This window comes from Urocitellus parryii, chromosome 15 (genome assembly GCF_045843805.1).
Source record: "Urocitellus parryii isolate mUroPar1 chromosome 15, mUroPar1.hap1, whole genome shotgun sequence".
Taxonomy (NCBI): Eukaryota; Metazoa; Chordata; class Mammalia; order Rodentia; family Sciuridae; genus Urocitellus; species Urocitellus parryii.
In genome coordinates this window covers 50,719,367-50,740,790 of record NC_135545.1, presented here as the reverse complement: position 1 = coordinate 50,740,790, position 21,424 = coordinate 50,719,367, and the positions used below count along the sequence as shown (strand labels likewise).

At 46.3% G+C, this 21,424-nt stretch overlaps 1 protein-coding gene across 1 annotated transcript in view; it reads right to left on the bottom strand.

Moving 5' to 3' along the window:
• The window catches only part of Vat1l (vesicle amine transport 1 like), a 140,826-nt gene that overhangs the window by 48,358 nt on the left and 71,044 nt on the right, over nt 1-21,424 (bottom strand). Inside the window, exon 7 of the mRNA XM_026393019.2 lies at nt 18,926-19,120. Coding sequence (XP_026248804.2) covers nt 18,926-19,120 — 195 coding nt within the window. The remainder of the gene's footprint in view (nt 1-18,925; nt 19,121-21,424) is intronic.

Here is a 21,424-nt window from a genome sequence, read left to right as displayed (position 1 = left end):
GTCCCTAGTACTGTAAACAAAACAAAACAAAAATCAAAATGTCACACATTTAAAGGCATTAAATTGCAAGAGCATGAGGCATGGCATTTTTGTCTTTTGATGTCCTTATTATTTATTAATTTTCTGCTTCTTTTTTGGCCGGCTTTTCCAGCAAGGGCCACCCTTATCTGATGTGGCTTGTTGGGGGTTCTTAAACTTTTCCACTGAATACAATTTTATTTGGCATTTTGGTTTAAAATGCCCTTTGAAAGCATTTATCAGGTTAAGAATAAGAAACGTAGTGACAGAATAAAAAATAGCTGTTGAATTTCATCAAATGCCTTTGCATCTATTGAGATAATTATATCATGTTTTTATGGAAATGTGACAAATGATATAAATAACCTGATCCCCTATTGTCCCCCTCTGTGCACAGGTGAGGTTAATTGCTAAGAAATGAAGAGTATCATGCATTTCTCACTTCATACGTGGCCTCTTTTTTTTTTTTTTTTTTTGCTGAGTAGAACACAAAAAGGAATAAGATGATATTGTGTATGCTTTCTGCCTTACAATAGAAAAAATGTAGAAAATCACACATACATGGTCAGTCCTCCATATCTGTGGGGTCCCCATCTGCCGACCAACCAATCGTGGACTGAAAATATTTGGAAAAAAAAATGGCATCTATACTGAACATGTACAAAATTTTTTCTCATCGTCATTCCCTAAACAATACAGCGCAACAGCTATTTAGGCAGCGATTAGGTTGGATTAGGCATTCTACATAATGTAGTGATGTAGAATACATTGCAGGCCGTGCTCGGCTACACGCAGTTACTCGGCTATTTTATGTAAGAAATTGGGGTAGCAGGAAGTTTGGCATCTGCAGGGGGTCCTGAAACCAATCCCTCTTGGATACCAAGGGACAACCGTACACAAGAAATTTGGAGGTTTTTAATAGAGCATTTCCAAAGACCTTGAATAACTGCTGTTTACACTATAAAAACACAGGGTCGGAGTTAGAGAAACTGAGAAAGTCTGGACTAAAATGTGGCTGACAATTTTTCAAATCACCTCTGCAGCCACTTCCTGAGCAAGCCTTAAATGAGGTGGGCATTGTCCTGTAGAGGGAAGGGATAGACACATCAGGGAGAAATGCTCCTGAGACAGGTAGCTCTGGCTCAATCACTTAGATGGGCTGCGCACTGGTCAGGTTACTGTCCGGTTGGGGTGGGGATGGCCAAGGTGGGTCATTTGATGCAGCCTCTCTGAGTGGCAGAGGCTGCCTGGCACGTGGAGCTGAGAGAGGGCTGATGCCAGGTTGGATCTCTGGAAAAGACTGAGGCTGACGGGCAATGGATGCCAGGGGCGGGGCAGGCAGGAGGGCTGGCCTGCGGGCCGTGGAGTCTGCACATCGTGTCTAAAGGGAAAACATTCCCCTAGCTCTGACAGGAGAATAGCCAGCAGGTTCTGGCGCCAGCATGTGCCAGAACTGGTCTTTTAAATGATTCTGTGACTGTAGAGGAATAAAAAGAGAAAATGTATCGATGTTCAGAAACAGAAGGTGAGCTACAGGGCTCCACTTCTGCACTTCCGTGTTAAGTCAGCTCCACCTCCAACCCCTCTGGATCCCGCTTTCCTGGGTGCTCTCCCACTCCCATCCCTACTTTACCCTGCAAACCTGACTCCTCCACAGCCATGAGCTTCTGAGCAAGTCCAGCCCCCACCCCCAACTGTGCTCTATGGGCAGAGCTGGTCCAAAGCAGTCACCTGTTCTAACTGGTGGTGACCCCGTGGTCTGCCTTAGCCTTCCCAACAGACCCTCAGTTTGCCCACACAGCTCCTAAGCAACCTGGGCACTCAGTTATAGCTGTGGGAAGAAAGAAGAGATGGACAAGAATCAGCCAAGAACGGGGTACATGAGAGCAGTGACGGGTGGAGCATTATGAGTGATCCTTCTGCCCTTTTGACTATTTCCTAAATATTCTATATTGTGGTCTTATGATATTTATATAATGCATTATTTTAATTGCAAAAAAAAACTATGGTGGGCAAAAGGCAAATAAGCACATAATCGGATCACTTACACAAACAAAATACACACAGAGACATATACACAAACACAACACCTACACTAAGACACACACACAAACATACAAAATCATAAACAACAAAAACACAACATCTACACAAACACACATTCACAAACACTATATGCACACACATACACAAATGCAACATATGCACACACATATATACATACCAACAACAGAAACACAACACACACCTACAAGCACACAGTCTCCCAAATAAGAAACCAGGCTCAGACTCCTGGTTTGACTACTCTGTCCAATCCCCTTTCTCAGTCTGTCTTTGTAAAAATCTGCACATTGGCCAGGCAATACCTGCCCTGTTATCTAGGTGGCTTACTGTGGCTTTGACCCCCCACAGGGACAGGTATAGGATGCTGTGCAAACAGAAGGTGCACAGGGCACCTAGCTGTCGCCTCTGCAGTTTCCAGCATGGCCGGGCATGCCGCAGCTTGAGAGGTAAAGTGCTCGTCCGCAGTGTGTTCAACCACCAGGCAGCGGCAGTGTGCGGAGACTGGCACTCGGCTGCCGGCACTTGTAGTCAGCAGATGTGTGAAGCGGCTCAGTGCTGGCCTTAGGGTCAGGGGATCTGCGCCACCACTTACAGCCTCTCCTCATCTCGGTCTTCTCCTCTGAAATGTCTGCTTAACTCCTCCAGCCACAGAGGGCTGAGACGATCATGGAAATAAGTGCTAAGCTCCACGTCCCCAGACTCACCCCCCTGGAGTTTGTTGAGCAAACTCACTGCATCATGATGCATGTGAGCCCTGCTAGAGAAGCTAGGGAAATGACACGTTTTGGAAGAGAAATGGAAAGGAAGGAACAAATGAAAGTGGTATCCAGCACCCGCTCTGTGGCGCTTAGATCCAGCATGAGTTGGCAGCTTTCACATTCCCTGTAACCAACTTTGGAGCAGGAAGGAAGGTCAAGGGTTATTCCCATTTTACAGCCACAGAAAAACCAAGGCTTGCAATGCAAAGCCAACTGTGTATAACCAGAGAAGTCAGGCTGATGAACAGGGTCTTGAAGACTGGACGTTCCCTTGGAACCAGGATGCTTCCAACCAGGGAGACGGGCCACCAGGGAGAAGGACTTAGGACAGTGGGTGGAGACCTGGGTTGTGAGCACAGCCCCGGGGAGAACCAGTCCGAGAGTCAAACTCTCGCTCCACCACTTCTTGGCTGTGTGACCTCACCCAGTCACTCGCTCCTCTCCCTGAGCCTCCGTTTCCTCATCTGTAAGTTGGGAAGACCTGTCAAGAGGGGCTAACGCTCATCAAGGGCTTGGCAGTGAGCCTGGTTCAGGGACAAGGTCAAACCTTAGCCACTCCTGCTACTCTGTCGTTCATCCAGGGCTCCGTGGGCAGCTGCTCACTTGGAGTTTATTAAATGACTAACCAGAGCGTGGCACTTCCCTGGCAGCAGCTCCATAAACAAGCTCACAGCTTCGTAGTCAGGCGGGCTGGAGGAGGAGAGCCCAGACACCAGCCTGTGGGGATCCTGGTGCTGCCTTGAGCTTCTGCTCCACACAGTGGCTCCACGGATGCCTTTGGCGAGGACGGGGAGCATAAGGAGACAGCACCCGGGAGCTGGCTTCTTCATGGTGGTGGCACAACAGACAGGAAACAGCCCCGGGAGGCCTGACTGCAGGATGGCAGGAAGGTGCCCCCCCCACCCCACCCCCGGCTCCCTTTCCAGGGGGCAGTGGTGCTCACTGCTGCTGCTTGCCCGGAGAGCTTCCAGGAGGCACCACTGAGCATTTGCACAACAGCCCCATGGAGGAGGAGCTGCCACCATCCCTATTTCCCAGAGGACAAAAGCAAGCCCAGAGCATTTTTCAGGGGTTCACAGCTGTGATTGGAGGGAGGAGAGACCATCCTTCTAAACCTGGCCCTGAATTTGATCTCTTCCTCCCTTCGTAACTCACAGAACATTATTGCTTTTTGATCGTATGTCACTCACTCGCAATTTGTTATGGATTGAATGGTGCCCCCCCCAACCCCGTCCCCAAATTCATATGTTGAAGTCCTAAGGTCTGACCTTATTTGGAAATAGGGTCTTAATAGATGTAATTAGTTAAGATGAGGCCACGGTGGGGTAAGGTGGGACCTCATCCAGCATGACTGCTGTCCTTATAGAAAGGGGAATTTGGGAGACAGATGCAACCAGCTAGGCCATGTGAAATGAAGGCAGGGATTGGGGTGATGTGTCTACAGACCAAGAGATTCCAGAGATTGCCAGAACTACCAGAAACTAAGAGAGGCAAGGGCAGATTCCCCCTCAGAGCCCTCAGAAGGAACCAGCCCTGTTACACCTTGATCTTCGCACTTCTGAACTCCAGACCAGGGAGACTGACTATTGGCAGCTGTTCAGGCCATCCAGCCTGTGGGGCTCTGTTACAGCAGCCCCAGCAAGCTAATGCCCAACTGCCCCGGGACATAGGTCAGTCGTTCCCACTTTATAGGTGAGGGACAGAAAAATGATGTGCTAGAAGCCCAACAGGAAGTAGGCGGGGCAAGGGAACTGATCGGTGGGCTCCAGTCCTTGTGCCATCTGGTCAGAGGTGGCTGATGAGGGCTCTGCCATTGGCAAGAGTTGAACATGTGGACTCAATGAGTTGTACCACACTTGCAAACTCAATAACAGGGAACAGGGTAGAATCTTCATATTTAACGGAAAAAATCCGATGTTCAGAGAAGAATAGATTCCAGAAGGTGGGCGTGTAGGCAAGGTTCACAGCAGAGTTACCTGTGAGGACGTGACCTTTAGTCCTATGTTTTCTGGTGCAAATGCATGTTCTGGTATTCAAACAACACTTTTCTGCAGTGTAGATCTTTTATCCAGTTTAGTACACATGTCAGGATCTGTGATTCACATATCAGTACAGAGACCTTGGAAAATACTTTAAAATGGTCCACTGTTGCCTTCTTGCAAATAAGATATACTGGGTGACTTCTCCATCCCCTTCAAAGGTAAATAACATTTCTAATAACATCCCCTTCAAAGGTAAATAACTGCTGGCCTGGGTCTTCTGGAAACACAGCCAACAGCAAGCAGCCTGCATAGATGCTATGCCTGGCTCACAAGGAAACCCTGTTTTGTGATATACTTTTAGCCAAGTGACAGGTGTGAAGGCAGGAATCATTTTCTTCGTAACAGGAGTGGACTCAGAGCTGAGCTCACACACTCCTAGCAAGGAGCACAGAGCTGTGGATAAACCGAATCCTGCCATCTCCCGTGGTCTCTGGGAAAGATGGGATTGATTGGAGCCAGTCTCAATGGGAGGTGCCACACCAGGTGGATGGGAACGCATGTCCTGAGGCTCCAGAAGTCTTTTATGGGCCAGGTCCCATGTTCTCCTTGTTTGGCACCTTGCCAGAAGGGTCCCTGATCACCAAGATCTCAACTCTGCAGAGGACACACTTGCAGTGCACTGTGACAACAACAGCTGACACTGAGCACTGGCTGCCTGTCCAGCAGCAGGAGAAGCACCTTCTCTGTGTTAGGTCACTGGGTTTGATTCCTCCAATGAGGAACCGAAAGAAGCTGCCATCATTCTCTCCACTTCTCACCGGTAACTGCACGTGCACCTGTTAGTGAGGGAGTCCAGCCCAGGGTATCTGAAGGCAGAAGTTCCTAACTCATCCTGGGTGCTGGCAAGAAGGAGGGGTGCTTTTGCAGAACAGCCAACATCATCAGGCCCAAATCTTGGACAGTGACCAGGAATTTCGCAGGATGGGGGAAGGGCACTGCAGGCCAAGTGAGCAGCAGGGACAAAGGCAGAGAGGTACAGACCTCAAATGTCCAGTGAGGCTGGGGCGAGGGAGGTGTCTGGGCAACTGTGGGGAGCTCCGATCCCATCTCCAGGGCTCTCTCCTCATGGCTGGACACCCGCCTCTCCTTCAGTCTGTGGTCAGCCTGATGAACTTTCCTCTTGCTTAAATGTGCCTCCCTGTCTTTCCAGCTCCTAGACCTCTGCCCAGGCTGAGGCCCAGGCCTAGGTCTCACCTTACCCATTTCTCTTCCCGCAGTCGTCTCCCTGCTACGTAACAACTGTTCACTCTGGCCACTGGCTGCCCCTAGAGTGCACACCCAGACCTCATTACTCGACAGTGACTGGTAGGTAGTGAGCAGGTGCTTTGGAAATATGTGTTGAGTGGTGGATGTATTAGTTTTCAGTTGCCGCTATAACAAATTACCACAAGTTTAATGGACTAAAATGTTTTTTTTTTTTTCCTCTCACAGTTCTACAGGTCAGAAGGTTGATATAGGCTGGCAGCAGGATGTAGGCAGGGCTGTATTCCTTCAGGAGACTCTAGGAAAGAACCCCCTGCTTCCTGTCCAGCGCCTATAGGCTCCTCTCCTTCTCCAGCTCCCACATCACCTTCCTCCCTTCTCTGACTCTGGCCCCTACCTCCCCCTTGCTAGGACCCTTGTGACTGCATTGGGCCCATTTGGATGCTCCAAGGTCCACATCTCAAATTCCTTAACTACTTGCATCTGCAAGGTCCCTATCTCCACACAAGGTGACATAGTCATAGGGACTGGACATCTTTAAGGAGTCACAGCTGAGCCTATTACAGATCCACAGGTGAATAAGCTGAGCCAGACCTGGGCTTCTGTTGGGCCTGCTGGGTGCCTCAGCAGGGCTGGAGCAGGTCCACACAGGGCTCAGGCCACGGTGGTGCTGATGCATTTGAGTGACAGGAAACATGGTATGGGGCCCGTGGGGAGGATATGGCGGAAACTGGGAATGTGTGGGGACAGGGTGATGTTGAACTGAAGAATTTAGGATTCCACTTGAGAAAAGGAAGGCATGCAGGAAGAGACAAAGGAGAGTAGGGACATAGAGTAAGACGTAGTCACTTCTGGGGTTTCAGTTTTCTCATCTGAATACTGAGAGAATGGACCAGATGCCAGGTCACATGGCTAGGATGTTAGTGAAGATTGGGGCCAGATTTCCCAGGTGGTGCTACTGCCCTACCTTCCAAATCCCCTCTTATCCCAGTGTTAAATAGCCCTTTAATTGTGTCCTTTCTCAATATATAGGGTGTGTGTGTGTGCGTGTGCGTGTATGTGTGTGTGTGTGTGTGTGTGTGTGTTGTGCGTGCATACATAAGAGATCTGTGTGTTAGGCTTAAATTAACTCACATCCCATACAATCCCCCACTTAAAATGCAACACAGTGCTTTCTGGCATATTCGCAATTTGTAACCATCATCACTATTATTTTTAGAACATTTTCATCCCTCCAAAAAGCACCCCCATGCTGACAGCCGTCTCTCCATTCCTCCTACCCCAGCTTCCCAGGCATTTGGACTGTTTGAGGCCAAGCAGGAGCTGCTGCTAGCCGTCAGCCTGCCCCACCCACCCACTCATTCCCTTCCTGACCCTTTGCATTCAGACTCCTGCCCTCATCCTTCTACTGAAATAGCTTTCCCAAAGGTCAGCAGTGAACTGCGAGCAGATCTAGAGGCATCTCCTCCAGGGACTTTCTGACTCTGGAGCAGCAGTCAGTGATAATGACCTGTCAGATGGTCGTGATGGTCCCTCTATCAAACGTCTGTCTGCAGATGCCTGTCCTCTGCCTGCAGGGTGAAGGGTGGGGATATGAGGGTTCTGGACATTCCCCCCACCATGGGGGAAGTTAACGTCCCTGTCTCAGTCTCAGTGCCACATCCTCACTGTGTGACCCTGGGCAGTGCATTTTCTCAGTCTCGCTGAGGTTGGCTTTGAACCCGCGATCCTCCTGCCATAGCCTCCCCCAAGCTGCTAGGATTATAGATATATTATAGTTTCCATCTCCTCCTCTTTGTCACCAGGACTGTGACAGTAGCCACCACGAAGGGCGACTGTGCACAGGAAATCAGCTAATTAATGTTCAGGGCTCGGCAAGGCACTTGGTTCATATAAACATACCGAGCTGAGTGTTTGCTAGTGTAATTATTTCACTCATTCTTTTTTTGTTCACCGGGTTTACTCATTGCCATTTTTTTTCAATGTTTTAGAGTTCCCTGGGGTTCAAATGCCCACCAAACCAATTGTAATCTGGGACTTTAGGTAAGTAAACCTTTCTAAAGTCTGTTTCATGATCTACAAGATGAGGATTAACATAGTTTGGTCTTTGGGGAGTATAAATCAGTGAATACTTGAAGTCCTTAGAGCAGAGCCTGACATATAATGAATTCTCCAGAAATATCATCAGTAACAATGGCTGACCCCCTTCTTGAACCTCCATGAGGCTGTGGATTGGAGATGCCTCTGGTCATCTCTACCTGTTCCAGCATCACCTTAAACCCAATTCACACCTAAGCTCTTCAATTTCATGTCAGCTTCTATCCTGTTTAACTAAAATGATTCAGTTGACCCCCATCCCTGGGCTCCCAGGTTCAAAGATCCTTGGTCATCTCTGACTCTTTTTTCGGGGGTGGGTGAGGAGTACTGGGGATTGAACTCAGGGCACTTGGCCACTGAGCCACATCCCCAGCCCTATTTTTGTGTTTTATTTAGAGACAGGGTCTCACGGAGTTCCTTAGCACCACAGTCTCGCTGAGGCTGGCTTTGAACCCACGATCCTCTCGCCTCAGCCTCCCCCAAGTTGCTAGGATTATAGATATCTCTGACTCTTGATTCTAGTTTGCCCTTTATGTTAAAATTTCCTCTTTTGAAAGTCTCAGATTTGCTTATTTGCTTGCATTCCATGGTCCCCACTGTTGTTAGGGGCTTACCTATTCCTGCTTCAAATGCCACCATGGCATCCTGGCTGGATGAGCTGTCCCTAGCCCCTCGTCCAGGTCACTGTGCACAGAGTACAACACACTGCTTCTTTGGGTGCTGCTTGGACAATCCTCCCCCACCTCCAACTGTGCCTTGGAAGGAGCCTCTACCCCCTTAAAGAAGCCAGGTGCCACCTACATGATCAAGGTCGGCTCCATGCTTCTCCTTGAGTCTTCACCTCTCAGTTGGGTTGGGGCATCTTGGCTCCATCCTCTTTAAGTTCCCAGTTTGGCACTGGAGTTGAAGCCTATGGCTACTCTAAGACTGACCATCACCCCTCCCCACTACAGCCTATCTTCTGGGTCAGTCCACCCTCCTCCTCACTGTGTTCCACACGGGTCTCATTTTATCAAGTTACCCTTTCGTTGTGGGACAGAGAAGAGGACCTACCAAGCTCGGCTTCACATGTTTTCCCATTCATTTATTTCTTTTGGATAAAGCTATATCTGTTTAGGATTTGTGATGATTTAGAATGAATGACAAATATAATTCGGTCATAACTGTTAACATGGAGGTAAAAAATACAAACACCACAAAATAAGAAGAGATTAGGGACACTTACATCAAATCAGCAACTGCATTTGGGCAGTGACTTTTAATACAGCCAAGGCCAAGACAGGAATGGAGGGAAGGGCCCATTAACATAGTCCATTTAGGGCAATCATGGGGAATGCTGGGGAGACGGGCGATTTTCTGCCTTCAAACAGAAGGTAGCCATCATCCCAGAGATCAGGTCCAATAGAACTTTCTCCAGCAGTAGGAATGTTCTTCCACAGCTGTTCCGTCCAGTAAGGTAACCACCAGTCATGTGTGGCTTTTAAGCACTTGAAATGTGGCTACTGTCACTGAGGAACTAACTGCATTTTAAAACAGTCTTTTTTCTTTTGGTGATGCTGGGATTGAACCCAGAACATGCTAGACAAGCATCTACCACCGAGCCACATTTCCAATCCAAGGAACTGCATCTCCATAAAATTAAATTAAGTTAAAATAGCCACATGGGACTAGTTATCATTATTGGAGCTAGGCTTTTCTGTAATATCATTAATGGAGATGGGCTACAGCCATAGACTTTTATGTAACTAATACTGTTAGTACAGATAATGTCTTCCATAGTGGATTTTAAAAAATCAGTAAGATCTCCTTGCAGCCCTTGCTGTACTGCTGAGTGGCACACAGGTGAAGACAACTGTAATCAGAGGCCACAGATATACAGTCTGGGCACCCATCTGTTTGATGGTATGTGGGACCAGATGGGCCTCAGGGAACTGAGAAGTAAAGTTAATGGTGCATGCTGCGTAGGTCACATTCTCTAATAGCAGTCCCCTCACCCAGAAGGTTAACGCCAAGTCCTCTGCCCCATAGCTAAGGTGTCTGTGATTTGACTCCATCCATCAAACTGACCTTATTTCCTCTCGATGTTTATCCCAGATCTTTCTATCTAACCCACTTCCTTCTACTTGCCACAGTGATTTTGTTTATACTGTCTCTCCTGTTCATAATATCTTTTTTCTTTTTTTGTGACTCCAGCTTTTGCTATGGTTCAGATACTAGGTGTCTGTTAAAAGCTCATGTGAGAAACAAGGCACGAAAGCTTGGGTGTGAAAGAATTGGGTTAAGAGAGCTTTAACCTAATTGGTGCATTAATCCTCTGATAGGAACTAATTGGGTGGAAGCTATAGGCAGAAGGGTGGGGCTGGAGGAGGTGGGGGATGGGGTGTGTGTGTTTGGGGTAAGGGACTCTCTCTCTCTCTTCTCTCTCTCTCTCTCTCTCTCTCTCTGCTTCCTGGTGTGATGTTCCAAGATGTTCACCACAGTCACACTTCTGCACCAAAGTTCTGCTTCACCTCAGGCCCCAAGAAATGGAGAAGGCCATCTATGGACTAAGACTTCTGAATTTGTGAGCACCCAAATTATCCTTTCTTCCTTATAATTGCTCTCATCAGATTTTTTTGGTCATAGCAGTGAAAAAGCTGACTAAAATAAAAGTTGGTACTGAGTATTAGGATCATTATTACTATGACTAACCTGACCATGTGGTTCAGAAAATATACTTTCTTCTCAGCAGCACATGGATCCTTCTCTAAAATAGACCATATATTATCCCACAAAGCAAATCTTAGCAAATATAAAAAAGCTTGTGGAGCTTTTTAGAATTTTTTGGAGGAATTTTGGAAAGTTAAGTGATGCAAGCTGGGCTTTAGAATGTTTGGGATGGGATCTCAGATGATCAAAATACCTATAGGAGGGTGGACAGTAAAGACTGGGTTCATGAGATTCCAGAGTAAAAGGAGAACTCTATTGAAAATTGGACTAGAGGCCATTTGTGCTATACTTTGGATAAGAATTTGTAGGCATTTTTCCAATGTCCTGAGACTTTGAGGCTGAATTTAAGGGTGTTGGACTTCTTAATCTGGCAGAAAAAATTTCTAGACATAATAGCATTCAGGTAGTGGCAAGGATTTTGCTGACAGTTTTAAAGCCAAGTTTATTGTGATAATCAGGAGCAGAAAGCAGAGCTAAAAGATTTGAAAAACTTACAATCTTACCAGAGAACTGGGAGTCATGCTGGGACTAAGGAAGATGTGGTTGTTTAAAAAAAAATTACAGTCATACAAGTAATGCTAATGGCTTTACCCAGCAACAACAGGAAAGATGACTTGAGGGCACCTCGGGAATTGGCAAGACCACACCCAACTCAGGCTCAAGGATATAAAAGTTCCTTTAAGATGAGGCCATGGGGGCACCCTCCTTGCATTAGGGGGTCTTAGGAAGTTGTGTCACCATGCTTGGCCATCGAGGCACTCACAGGCTGCTGCAGCCATGGTCCCTGGAGCCTTGGCTACTGCTCAAGATGGTGAAAGGCCTTGATGTTAACCACATCATGCTGGTTCTGTAGGAGTGCAGGATGCTGGAATTAGGGGGTCATGGAGGCTTCCACTGAAATTTCAAAGGAAGGCCTAGGAGGCCAGGTACAAGGCAGAAGGGTCAGAGTCCCTCAAGCTGCCCCCGAGAGGGCAGTGTGTGGAGAAGTGAGAAGAAAGCCAAAGCAGCAGTGGACACCCCTGAGATTAGGAAATGCCAGTAACATGGGATGTCTGTCAGGAAAGTTGCAGGAATAGAGAAGAAACGAGCCAACAGAGAGGCCAGGTGGTCTGCACCCAGCAAAGTCCTAGAGGCAGAGCTACACAAGCCCTTTACAGAGAACATCATGATGCCACGTGTCCCAGACGCTGGATGTAGAACTACAGGACTTGTTCACCCAGCTGGATTTGGGTCTTTATTTGGTCCTGTCCCTCTTTCTATGCCTTATTTCTTCCTTTTGGAATGAAAATAGTTACAATGTGCCTTCATAGAGTGGATATATGTAACTTGCCCTGGATATTCCCAGGGGCTCATGTGAGTTTGCCTTAAATCTTGGTGGAGACTTTGGACTTAGACTTTGGAGAGAGATGGAACTGTTAAGGCTATGGGGACTCTTGGAAATGGACTAAAAGTATTTTGCATTGTGAGAAATGCATGAGATTTTGGGGGAAAGAGGTGGAATGTTAGGATTTATCTACGAGGTGTCCCCCAAAAGCTCATGTGTGAGACAAAGATTAGATGCAGAAGGACTGGGATATGAAAGCCTTAACCTAATTGATGCTTTATTCCTTTGATGGGGATTTACTGTGTAGTAACTGTAGGCAGATGGGGGTGTGGCTGGAGGAAGTGGGACCCTGGGGTGTGCCTTTGGGGTTCATATTGTCCTTATGGAGCAGGGCTCTCTCTGCTTCATAGTGGGATGTTCCCAGCTGCTTCCTCGGCAACACACTTCTGCTCTGATGTTCTACCTCACCTCAGGCCCTGACAAATGGAGTAAGCTGTAAGACTTCTGACACCATGAGCCCCCAAATAACTTTTTCTCCTATAAAATAATTCTTGTCAGATATTTTGATCAGAGGTAAAAAAAAAACATGACTAAAAATCATCCAAGTAATGTCTAGCCTTCCAATCACAGTGAAGCCCCACCTCATTCTTTAAAACCATCTCTGAACATTCTCATCATTGTTCTCTCTCATTTTCAAACCCATTTGTGTTGAAATCAACACCCCATGATTGACAACTAAGCTAAATCTCTAATTGTTTAATAGTTTTGTTTTAAAAACTAAGTTATAAACTCAAGGGTGGAAAACATGTTTTCTACAACTTCTGTAGACTTGACATCCTGAAACAGTATTAGCACAGAGTAGGTGCTCAACAAAACTTTTGCCCTCTGGATTGATCAATAGTTCTTTTCATCCGTTTCCTCCCTCTAAACTGTCTGTGAAGTTAATTTTGTTCCAACTTAATATACAGCTGCGCGTTTCATATCTGGAAGCAAATCTGAGGCTGCAGTATAACCACTCTGCTCTGTGTATTAAACTTACAATAAAGCCAAAGATAGATGACTAAAAAGAAACTTTAATCATCTCTGATATTATTAAATCTTCTACTTGGAGGTCTCAGAGAGCCCAAGGAAATTTTCTTTTAATCCCTATGGACTTTCTATTCCACAGATGGAGTTACAGAGCTGGTCTGAAAAGCAATTTGGTGCAATCATTGACCAAAGGAAAGGGGGAAATCATTATAGTCTCCTTCCAGGGTTCACAAGCAATAAGCATGCTCTATTCTCTTTGATCCCAGCAGAGCTGCGTGGGCTTGATAAATATCCACGTGTGGCTCCACCGTGGCTCTGAACAGATGTCTGTAAATATTGTAGAAAAGAACCCTCAGAATGTTGAGCAGCAGCTGTGGATGCTTTTGTGGGCCAACTGGCAGCTGCCATCTTGCTCCCTCCTGGGCGGGACTGCCCTGCTGGAAAAAGCTACCATCCCTTTGTTTGCTGGTCACTAAATGAACCACCATAGCTTCTTTTAAAGCAGTGATTCTCAGATTGGGGTTGTTTCATCCCTGACCCTTGTCCCATCAGGGAACATTTGACAATGTCTGGAGCATTTTTGTATCGCCTTGGCTGGCAGACAGCAGGTACCCCTGGCATCTAGTGGATAGAAGCCAGGGATGCTGCTGACCCTCTGCCAAGCACAGGGCACCCCCCCCCCAACCCTGGCCAATAAAGGATCATTCCCACTCAAATATCAATCATGCCCAGGTTAAGAAAATATGACTTTTTAACTTGCCTATAAGTAATAATACCTTTTATAGTATAGCTTGCTCTTTCATTTACTCATTCATTCATTAAACATTTATTATCAAGTATAGAAAATACCCAAGGAGTCATATTTCTGAGTGTTGGGGGATTCCTTAATTATTCATGCAGGATGTACTTAGCATCTGCTCTGCCAGGTACAGGGGTCTGGAGAAACATAGTGTGAGTGTCTCCTCACATGGGGATCACGATCTAGTGGAAGGGGGCCAAGAACCTAAACGAGTTAGTGACTAAATGCACAAGGTAACTTCAAACAGTGATAAGGACAATGGAGAGTATCAAACAGGGGGAAGGGGGAGAGAATGACCAGCGCAGAGGTGGCTTCTTTTAAGAGGTGGGGTTAGAGAAGGACGCTCTGTAAAGGTCCTATGGAGGCTGAGATGTTGAAGAAGGGAAGGAAACCAATTGGCAAATACCAGGAGGAGGAAGCGGCAGGTTCCGAGGCTCCAGCCAAGAAGGCCTGGCGGGTTCAAGGACCAGGATCCTTGCACTGCTGAAGCTTGGGTGGAGGAGGGAGGTAGACACAAGGAGCCTGTGGAGATGGGCAGGGATCAGAGGAGGCGGGGCCTTGTGACCTTGGTAAGGAATCTAGACTCTTATTTCAGGCTCAAAAGGGAGCCTTGGGTTGGGGTGTTAATGAGGGTGGAACATGATCTGGTTTAGGTATGTTCAGCCCACGCAGGTAGCTGGTCAGAGAATGCCCCGGAGAGGGGCAAGATGCAAGGAGGGGCCGGTCAGAAGGCTCCTTGTAGGAGGGAGTCCAGGTTAGACAACAGCACTGAGTGGAGATGGAGGAAGGTGTGGATCCAGGGGTTCCAGACTGCCTTGCACGCAGCCCACAGCTCAGTGATGCAAGCTCCAGCCGGGTCCCAAGGGTCCTGCTCTGCATCCTCAGCTCACTCGTGCTCCGCTGGTCCTGACTGAGGAATGGCAGGCATGGAGCGCCTGTGTCCTCAGCAGTGAGGGCTGTGATGAATCCTGCTGACCCTGCTAAGGAGAGCTGGGCAATCTGCCATGAGCTTCCTGATCTGTGCTTCAGTGTGCCTGTCCCACTCCTTAGCTAGATGGGGTCTTCCCTGCATATCTGACTTCTGGACTTGCCCAGGTTCCTGGCCAGCAATCTCAGCCTCTTCCCTGGTGGATGATGCTCTTGGGACAGGCATAGCACTTCTTGACGTTGACCCTTTAGCAGCCTCCCTTGGTACTCGGAGTAAATCCCGGTTCCTAGCTGGCCCTTCCTTGATGACCTATTCAGGCTCTTTGCACGGCATCCTCCTTGGCTCACAAGACACCTGTGGAACTCTCCAGGACAGTTCTTGCTCACCTCTTGACTCTCGAGGGTCTCTCTGCTTTAAATGTTCTTCCTTCAGTTTTGTGCCACCTTCACATCCTAGCTCAAAGGGCACCACTCCAAGATGCTTCCTTCTTTGTACTCACTCACCCCTTCTCAGTGGGCCTTATATCAAACCAACAAGAGAAAATTAATTCTTGGGAGATGAAAAAATCTTTCAATGCATAAAGCTCAGATATACTTACAGAAGGCGTGTGTGTGTGTGTGTGTGTGTGTGTGTGTGTGTGTGTAGAGAGAGAGAGAATATGAAAATCTCATGTGGAAACCAAGTCTCCCACTCCACCAGTTCACCAATGTATATCCTGACTTATCTCCTTCCAAGAACTCATTACAATTGGCCATCACCCTGCTTGTGTTTGTCCACCTCCATGATGTGTTTTCTGCCCCTTTCCACTGTCCTGAATACAAGGTCCATGAAGTCCAGGGTTGCCATTGTGTCTCTGGCATCTGCACAGTACTGGGCACACTGCAGTCATTTAATAAGTATTTGGTGATTTAATTACCACTGTGACCTAGGAAAGATTTCAGGTACCAGCACGAGAACCCACGGTGCCAAGAGGAGTCCCTCTTGGATTTCAATCCTCACTTAATACCACTAGACTTGCTGGGGCTGTTTGCACACTAAGTTTAGGCGTAAGTCCCTTCTCTGCCCCAGGGATGAACTAACTCCTCCCCCTCATCTTAACTATTTCCGATATTCTCTCCTCCCTGACACCGGAACCCCATACCCATGCAGCTCAGTCCTTCCCCGTTCCACTGAGATGACATGGTGAACATATGGATGTCTGACTCATTCAATTAAAAACATTTTCAAGAAGATCATTACAACAGGCTAACCACTTTGGTAATTACACAGCAGAAAGCATGCATTATTAACTGGTTTAATTTAGCAATAAATTGAATCATAGTGAGCACCTGCATTAGAAAAAACACTGGAAGGAAGTGAAGCAAATGTTAACGACGTTATCCTTCTCTGGAATGTGGACCTGCGGTTGGTTTTCTCCTTATGTTTTTGGTTAATTTGGGAATTTCCTGTAATCAGGATGTATTTCTTTTATCAAAAGAAATAAGGTCTTTTCATTTCTCAAAGAAATGGACAACAAATATATGAAAAAAATGAATGTTCAACATCTCTAGCCATCAGAGAAATACAATCAACAAGACATTAAGATTTTTCTCTCACGTTTGTCAGAATGGCAACCATCAAGAAGATGAATAATAATAAATACTGGAAGGATGTGGGGATAAAGGTAGACTCATACATTGTTGGTAGGACTGCAAATTAGTACAGTCACTCTGAAAAGCAGTATGAAGATTCCTGAAATAGCTAAGAATGGAACCACCATATGACCCAGTCATTCCACTCTTCAGTATGTACCTAAAGAACCCAAATCACCATACTATAGTGATACAGTCATATCAATGTTTATAGCAGTGTAATTCACAATAGCCAAGTTATGGAACCAGCCCAGGTGCCTGTCAGTAGATGAAGGGGTAAAGAGAATGTGGTCTATATACACAATAAAGTTTTATTCAGCTGTAAAGAAGAATGAAATTGTGAATGAAATTTGCCAGTAGATGCATGGACCTGGAGGATATCATGCTAAGTGAAATAAGCAGACCCAGAAAGTCAAGGATCAGATGTTTTCTCCCATTTGTGGAAGGTAGACCAAAAGGCAAGTCAGGGAGCAGGAAGGAAACCCCAGGGAAATAGAAGGGAGAGCAGTGAAGCATAGGAAGGAGATTGATATGAAGGGAAGGAGAACTGGAAAAGGGTAGAACAGTAGAATGAAATTAATCAAACTATCTTACGTAAGTATGAGAACAGTACACCAAATTTCGCCTTTATGCATATCTATAATGCACTAATTTAAAAATACTGAAAACTGCTTGTAACTAGCAGATGTTGAATCAGGGTGACAAGTATCTTATACTATTTTAAGTATATATATATATATGTATATATACACTTAAAATTTTATGTGATAAAACAGTTGCATAAAAAGATAATGTAAAAGGGCTGGGGCTGGGGCTCAGTGGTAGATCGCTCACCTAGCACGTGGGAGGCGCTGGGCTCGATCCTCAGCACCACATAAAAATAAATAAAGGTATCGTTTCCAACTACAACTAAAAATATATATGTATTAAAAATATTATGTATATATTTATATGTGTGTATATAAAAAGATTATGTGTTTATATGAATAGAGATAGATAGATATAGATATATGGAAGGTAGACCAGTAGGAGGGAGAAGGGGAGAGAAAGTAGGGATCCCAGGGACTAAAATGGAGTAAATTAAATTCCATGCATGTATAATTATGTCAAAATGAACTCAACTATTATGTATAACTCTAATACACCAATAAAAGGAAAAAAATCCTTTGTTGGCTGGGTTTGAGACCATAAGTGATACATCAGTGCTGGAGAGATACATGGACACATTTCTGGTCCACAGAACCAGGGCTAGTAGTCATCTTTGCTTACACAGTTCTCTCAACATAGCCGTTTGGGGAGATTTCTGTGCTTGGAGAAGCCACTGCCTTTGAGTCAACTTAGTCCAACAGGCAAGTACAACAGTTTCTTCCCAGAAACACACCCATTCCGTCCCATGGAATGTAGTGTGTGCTACAGACGGTAAAAACATCTGTGACTCCTATAAGTGTAACAGCACTTCCATAAGGCACCTCTTCCACGAGAAATGCAAAACACAGACGAAAAACACACCCCACATATTTTAAAATATTTTTCAGGGGCTTCTTGGCTCCCTGAAGCCAAGGTCACAGACGCCTGAGTTAGATAGATCTTAATGAAACGCCTCCTGAAATCCAGGCCACACCTGTCCTTGGTCCTCACAGGGAACAGCCATAACTGAACCTTCCTTTGTCCAGAACGGTTGTTGAGACCCAGTCTCCTCCTGCAAGTCTTAGATGAACCAAGACGACCAGTTCATGCCTCGGCACCCTGAAAGGTTATGCTCAGGGCTCTTAATGTTTTCATGGTCAAGGATGCTTCCAAGTAGTAGAATTTCTGGCCGTTGCGTTAATGAAAAGACTCAATCCAACAGCAGACCTAGCAATTCAGCGAGAATTACAGCATCCATCACGACTGCTAACAATGTCTCCCAGGGGCTTAAAACATCTGGGCTCAGCACACAAAGCATTTCAGCTCTGAGGTCTTGTCTGCCCTGTCCTTGATCTCTTACATACCCACAAGGTGACTGTGTACGTGATTCTGTAACAGTGCACACACGCTCTCGTAACCCAGGTGAACTGTACACACCCATGTACATTCAGCAGCTTACCTGGGAAGAAAGGGTTCATGGCACTGGTGGTGAGCTGGGGCACACAGTCTGAGGAATACTAAGGAACTTACATCGAAAGCACTATGCTATGAGACAATGACTTTCAAGATACTCAATTCCAACAAACCAACCTGGGAAATATCACCAGTTAAAAAAAAAAAAAACTGTATCTGTCTGCCCAAACTCGCCTGGACCAAAAAGAGGAGGCTGTTTGCTGAGGAAGGGCACCATTCTTACCTCCTCCAGGGCCCACAAGGAGTCCACCACCGGCTTGATCTTCTTCTGGTTGTACAGGCCTATGAGTCTGTCTACCACACCTCGAACGAGGCCTGCTCGGCCCTGTTTGAAGAGCAGGTGTAAGAGGGAGAACCCCGCGATGACTTTGTTCTCTTCATACAGCTTGATGGGGTTCACTTTCTCCACCTGCCACCACTGAAAGAGAAGCGGGCCCTGGGTTAGGAGACCGAACATCAGGCCACATCTGCCCCCACCCCAGGCTGTCAGCTTCCACGGGGCAGCAGAGGGCTGATCCCAGCTGCCACAGACAGCTCTCGCTGGGCCTTTTTAAAAGCACCAGTTTCATCAGGGAGTGCTGGGAGTGCACAGGATACCGCAGATGGCAGTGCTCATGCTAAGCTCAGGATCTAGGCGGGAGAGCCCAAACCAACTGCAGGTTGAAAGTCTCAAACCCCGAAATCTAAAAAAGCTCCAACATCTGAAAATTTCAGAGTGCCAACAGGATGTCATACTTGGAAAACCTTACCTCACCTCATGGAACAATTTTCAGTCAAAATGCAGGTGCACTAATACTAAAACATTAAATATTCTTTGGACTCTGTATATCAAGTGTACATGACACATAAATGAATTTTGGGTACAGACTTGGGTCTTATCATCAAGTGGTCTCATTATGTTATATGCAAATATTCCAACACTAAAACAGATATCCCAAATCTGAAACACTTCTGGCCCCAAGCATTCTGGGTACAGATACTCAACCTGTACTGGGCCACGTACAGTCCAAACGTTAGGAACGTGATAGGAACCATTGGCTCTGGAGTTGAATCCTAACTTACTCCCCGTTACGCTCTGGGCTTTGTTTTCTCCACTGACTATAGTGGCGGAATCTGTCCTCCATGGCTTCCCGGAAGCATAAGGTATACAATACTTGGCTTAGGCAGTGGCCCTGCAACTACCTGGGTTGGTGAAGCAGAAGTTGAAGAGGTATTGGGGGGCATGGTGGGGTGACCCCTGTGATTGCAGGTGTAGCTTTCTTAAGGGGGGAGAATGGCAGGGCTATACCAGACAGGCGGGCAGGAATCTGTCACAGAAAGAAGAGCAAGTGGGGGCAGGAGGTAACTTCCACAGAAGGAAGAATGTAAAGAACAGTGAAGCTGAAGGGTTGGGAATTTCCTAGTGGTTTTCAACTAGGGGCAGTTTTGCCCCCCATCAGGGACGTCAAGTAATGTTGGGGGATATTTTTGGTTGTGTTACTGGGTCGAGGGGGTGTTGCTGTGATGCTCAGGACAGCTCCATGGCAAAGATGATCCAGCCCTAAAAAACCAACAGCACTGACGTGGAGAAGCCCAGACTGAAGACCTGGGTGGCCACACACAGCTGGTACCTGTGGCTGTCTCTTTTCCAGGCTCCCCATGAGACATCAACACAAGCCCATCGTCCTTAACAACCTGCAGAAATGGCCATCCAGCCACTCTGTGCTGACTTAATTGCTATGCCTTTGGTGCCAGTTGTAGGCTAGAAATTCAAACTTCTAGTTTCTGGAGGGTTTTAAGAGGTAAAATGTTTACTGTAGGTTTCAGTACAGAATGCAAGCAGAAATGTGATGGGCATTCATAAGTTTCATGATATTTGTTATCAAGGTGCTTATTTGGATTCTTCCCGTTTCCAAAAAGAATTGAAGAGGCTTACAAAAGTAAAAGATTTTTATTTTTATTTTGTTTCACTTCATTTTTTTTTTTTGGTACCAGGCATTAAACCCAGGAGTTCTTAACCATTGAGCCACACAACCCCAGTCCTTTTTATTTGTTGATATAGGGGTTTGCTAAGTTGTTGAGACTGGCTTTGAACTTGAGATCCTAAAATTCCGGCCTCCCAAATTGCTGGGATTTTAGGGGTGTGCCACTGTGCCCAGACAGATTTTGATTTATTTAGGTTGGGAGACTCGTGTTAGGTTGAAACCAGGACTGAGGTTCTGGTTCAGAAACTGTACCGCGCCCTTCAGCAAGGGCAAGGACCAGCTCTAGAAGAGTCACATATTGACAACGAATGTCTTTTTACAAAGCAAAGGTAGAAAAATGATTAATAACTTGATGCATGTCTCAAGGAATATTTATGGAAGGGATGCTTGCAGAATCTACAACTGCTTCACACTAGTGGTTAAGAGTTCTTGGGCTGAATGCCACTTACTAGTTGTGTGACTCTAGTGGAGTCACCTAGCCTATCTGTGCCGGGTTTCCTCTCTGAACCTCATGGCACGGTGATGAGGAGTAACTGTGTTCATGCATGTCAGGTGCCTAGAATGGTACCTGACATTTGCTAGGTGCCCTAGAAGCACAACTTTTATTACCTTAATTTGAAAGGGATGTTTGGATTTAGAGAATAAGAGCTGTGAGTTTGGAGTCAGATTGTGCTCTAGGCTTGTCCCTCATCTGTGAGTATCATCACATTTTATGGCCCGAAAGCAAATAGCATATTTGAGAATGAGTGTGAAGTTCT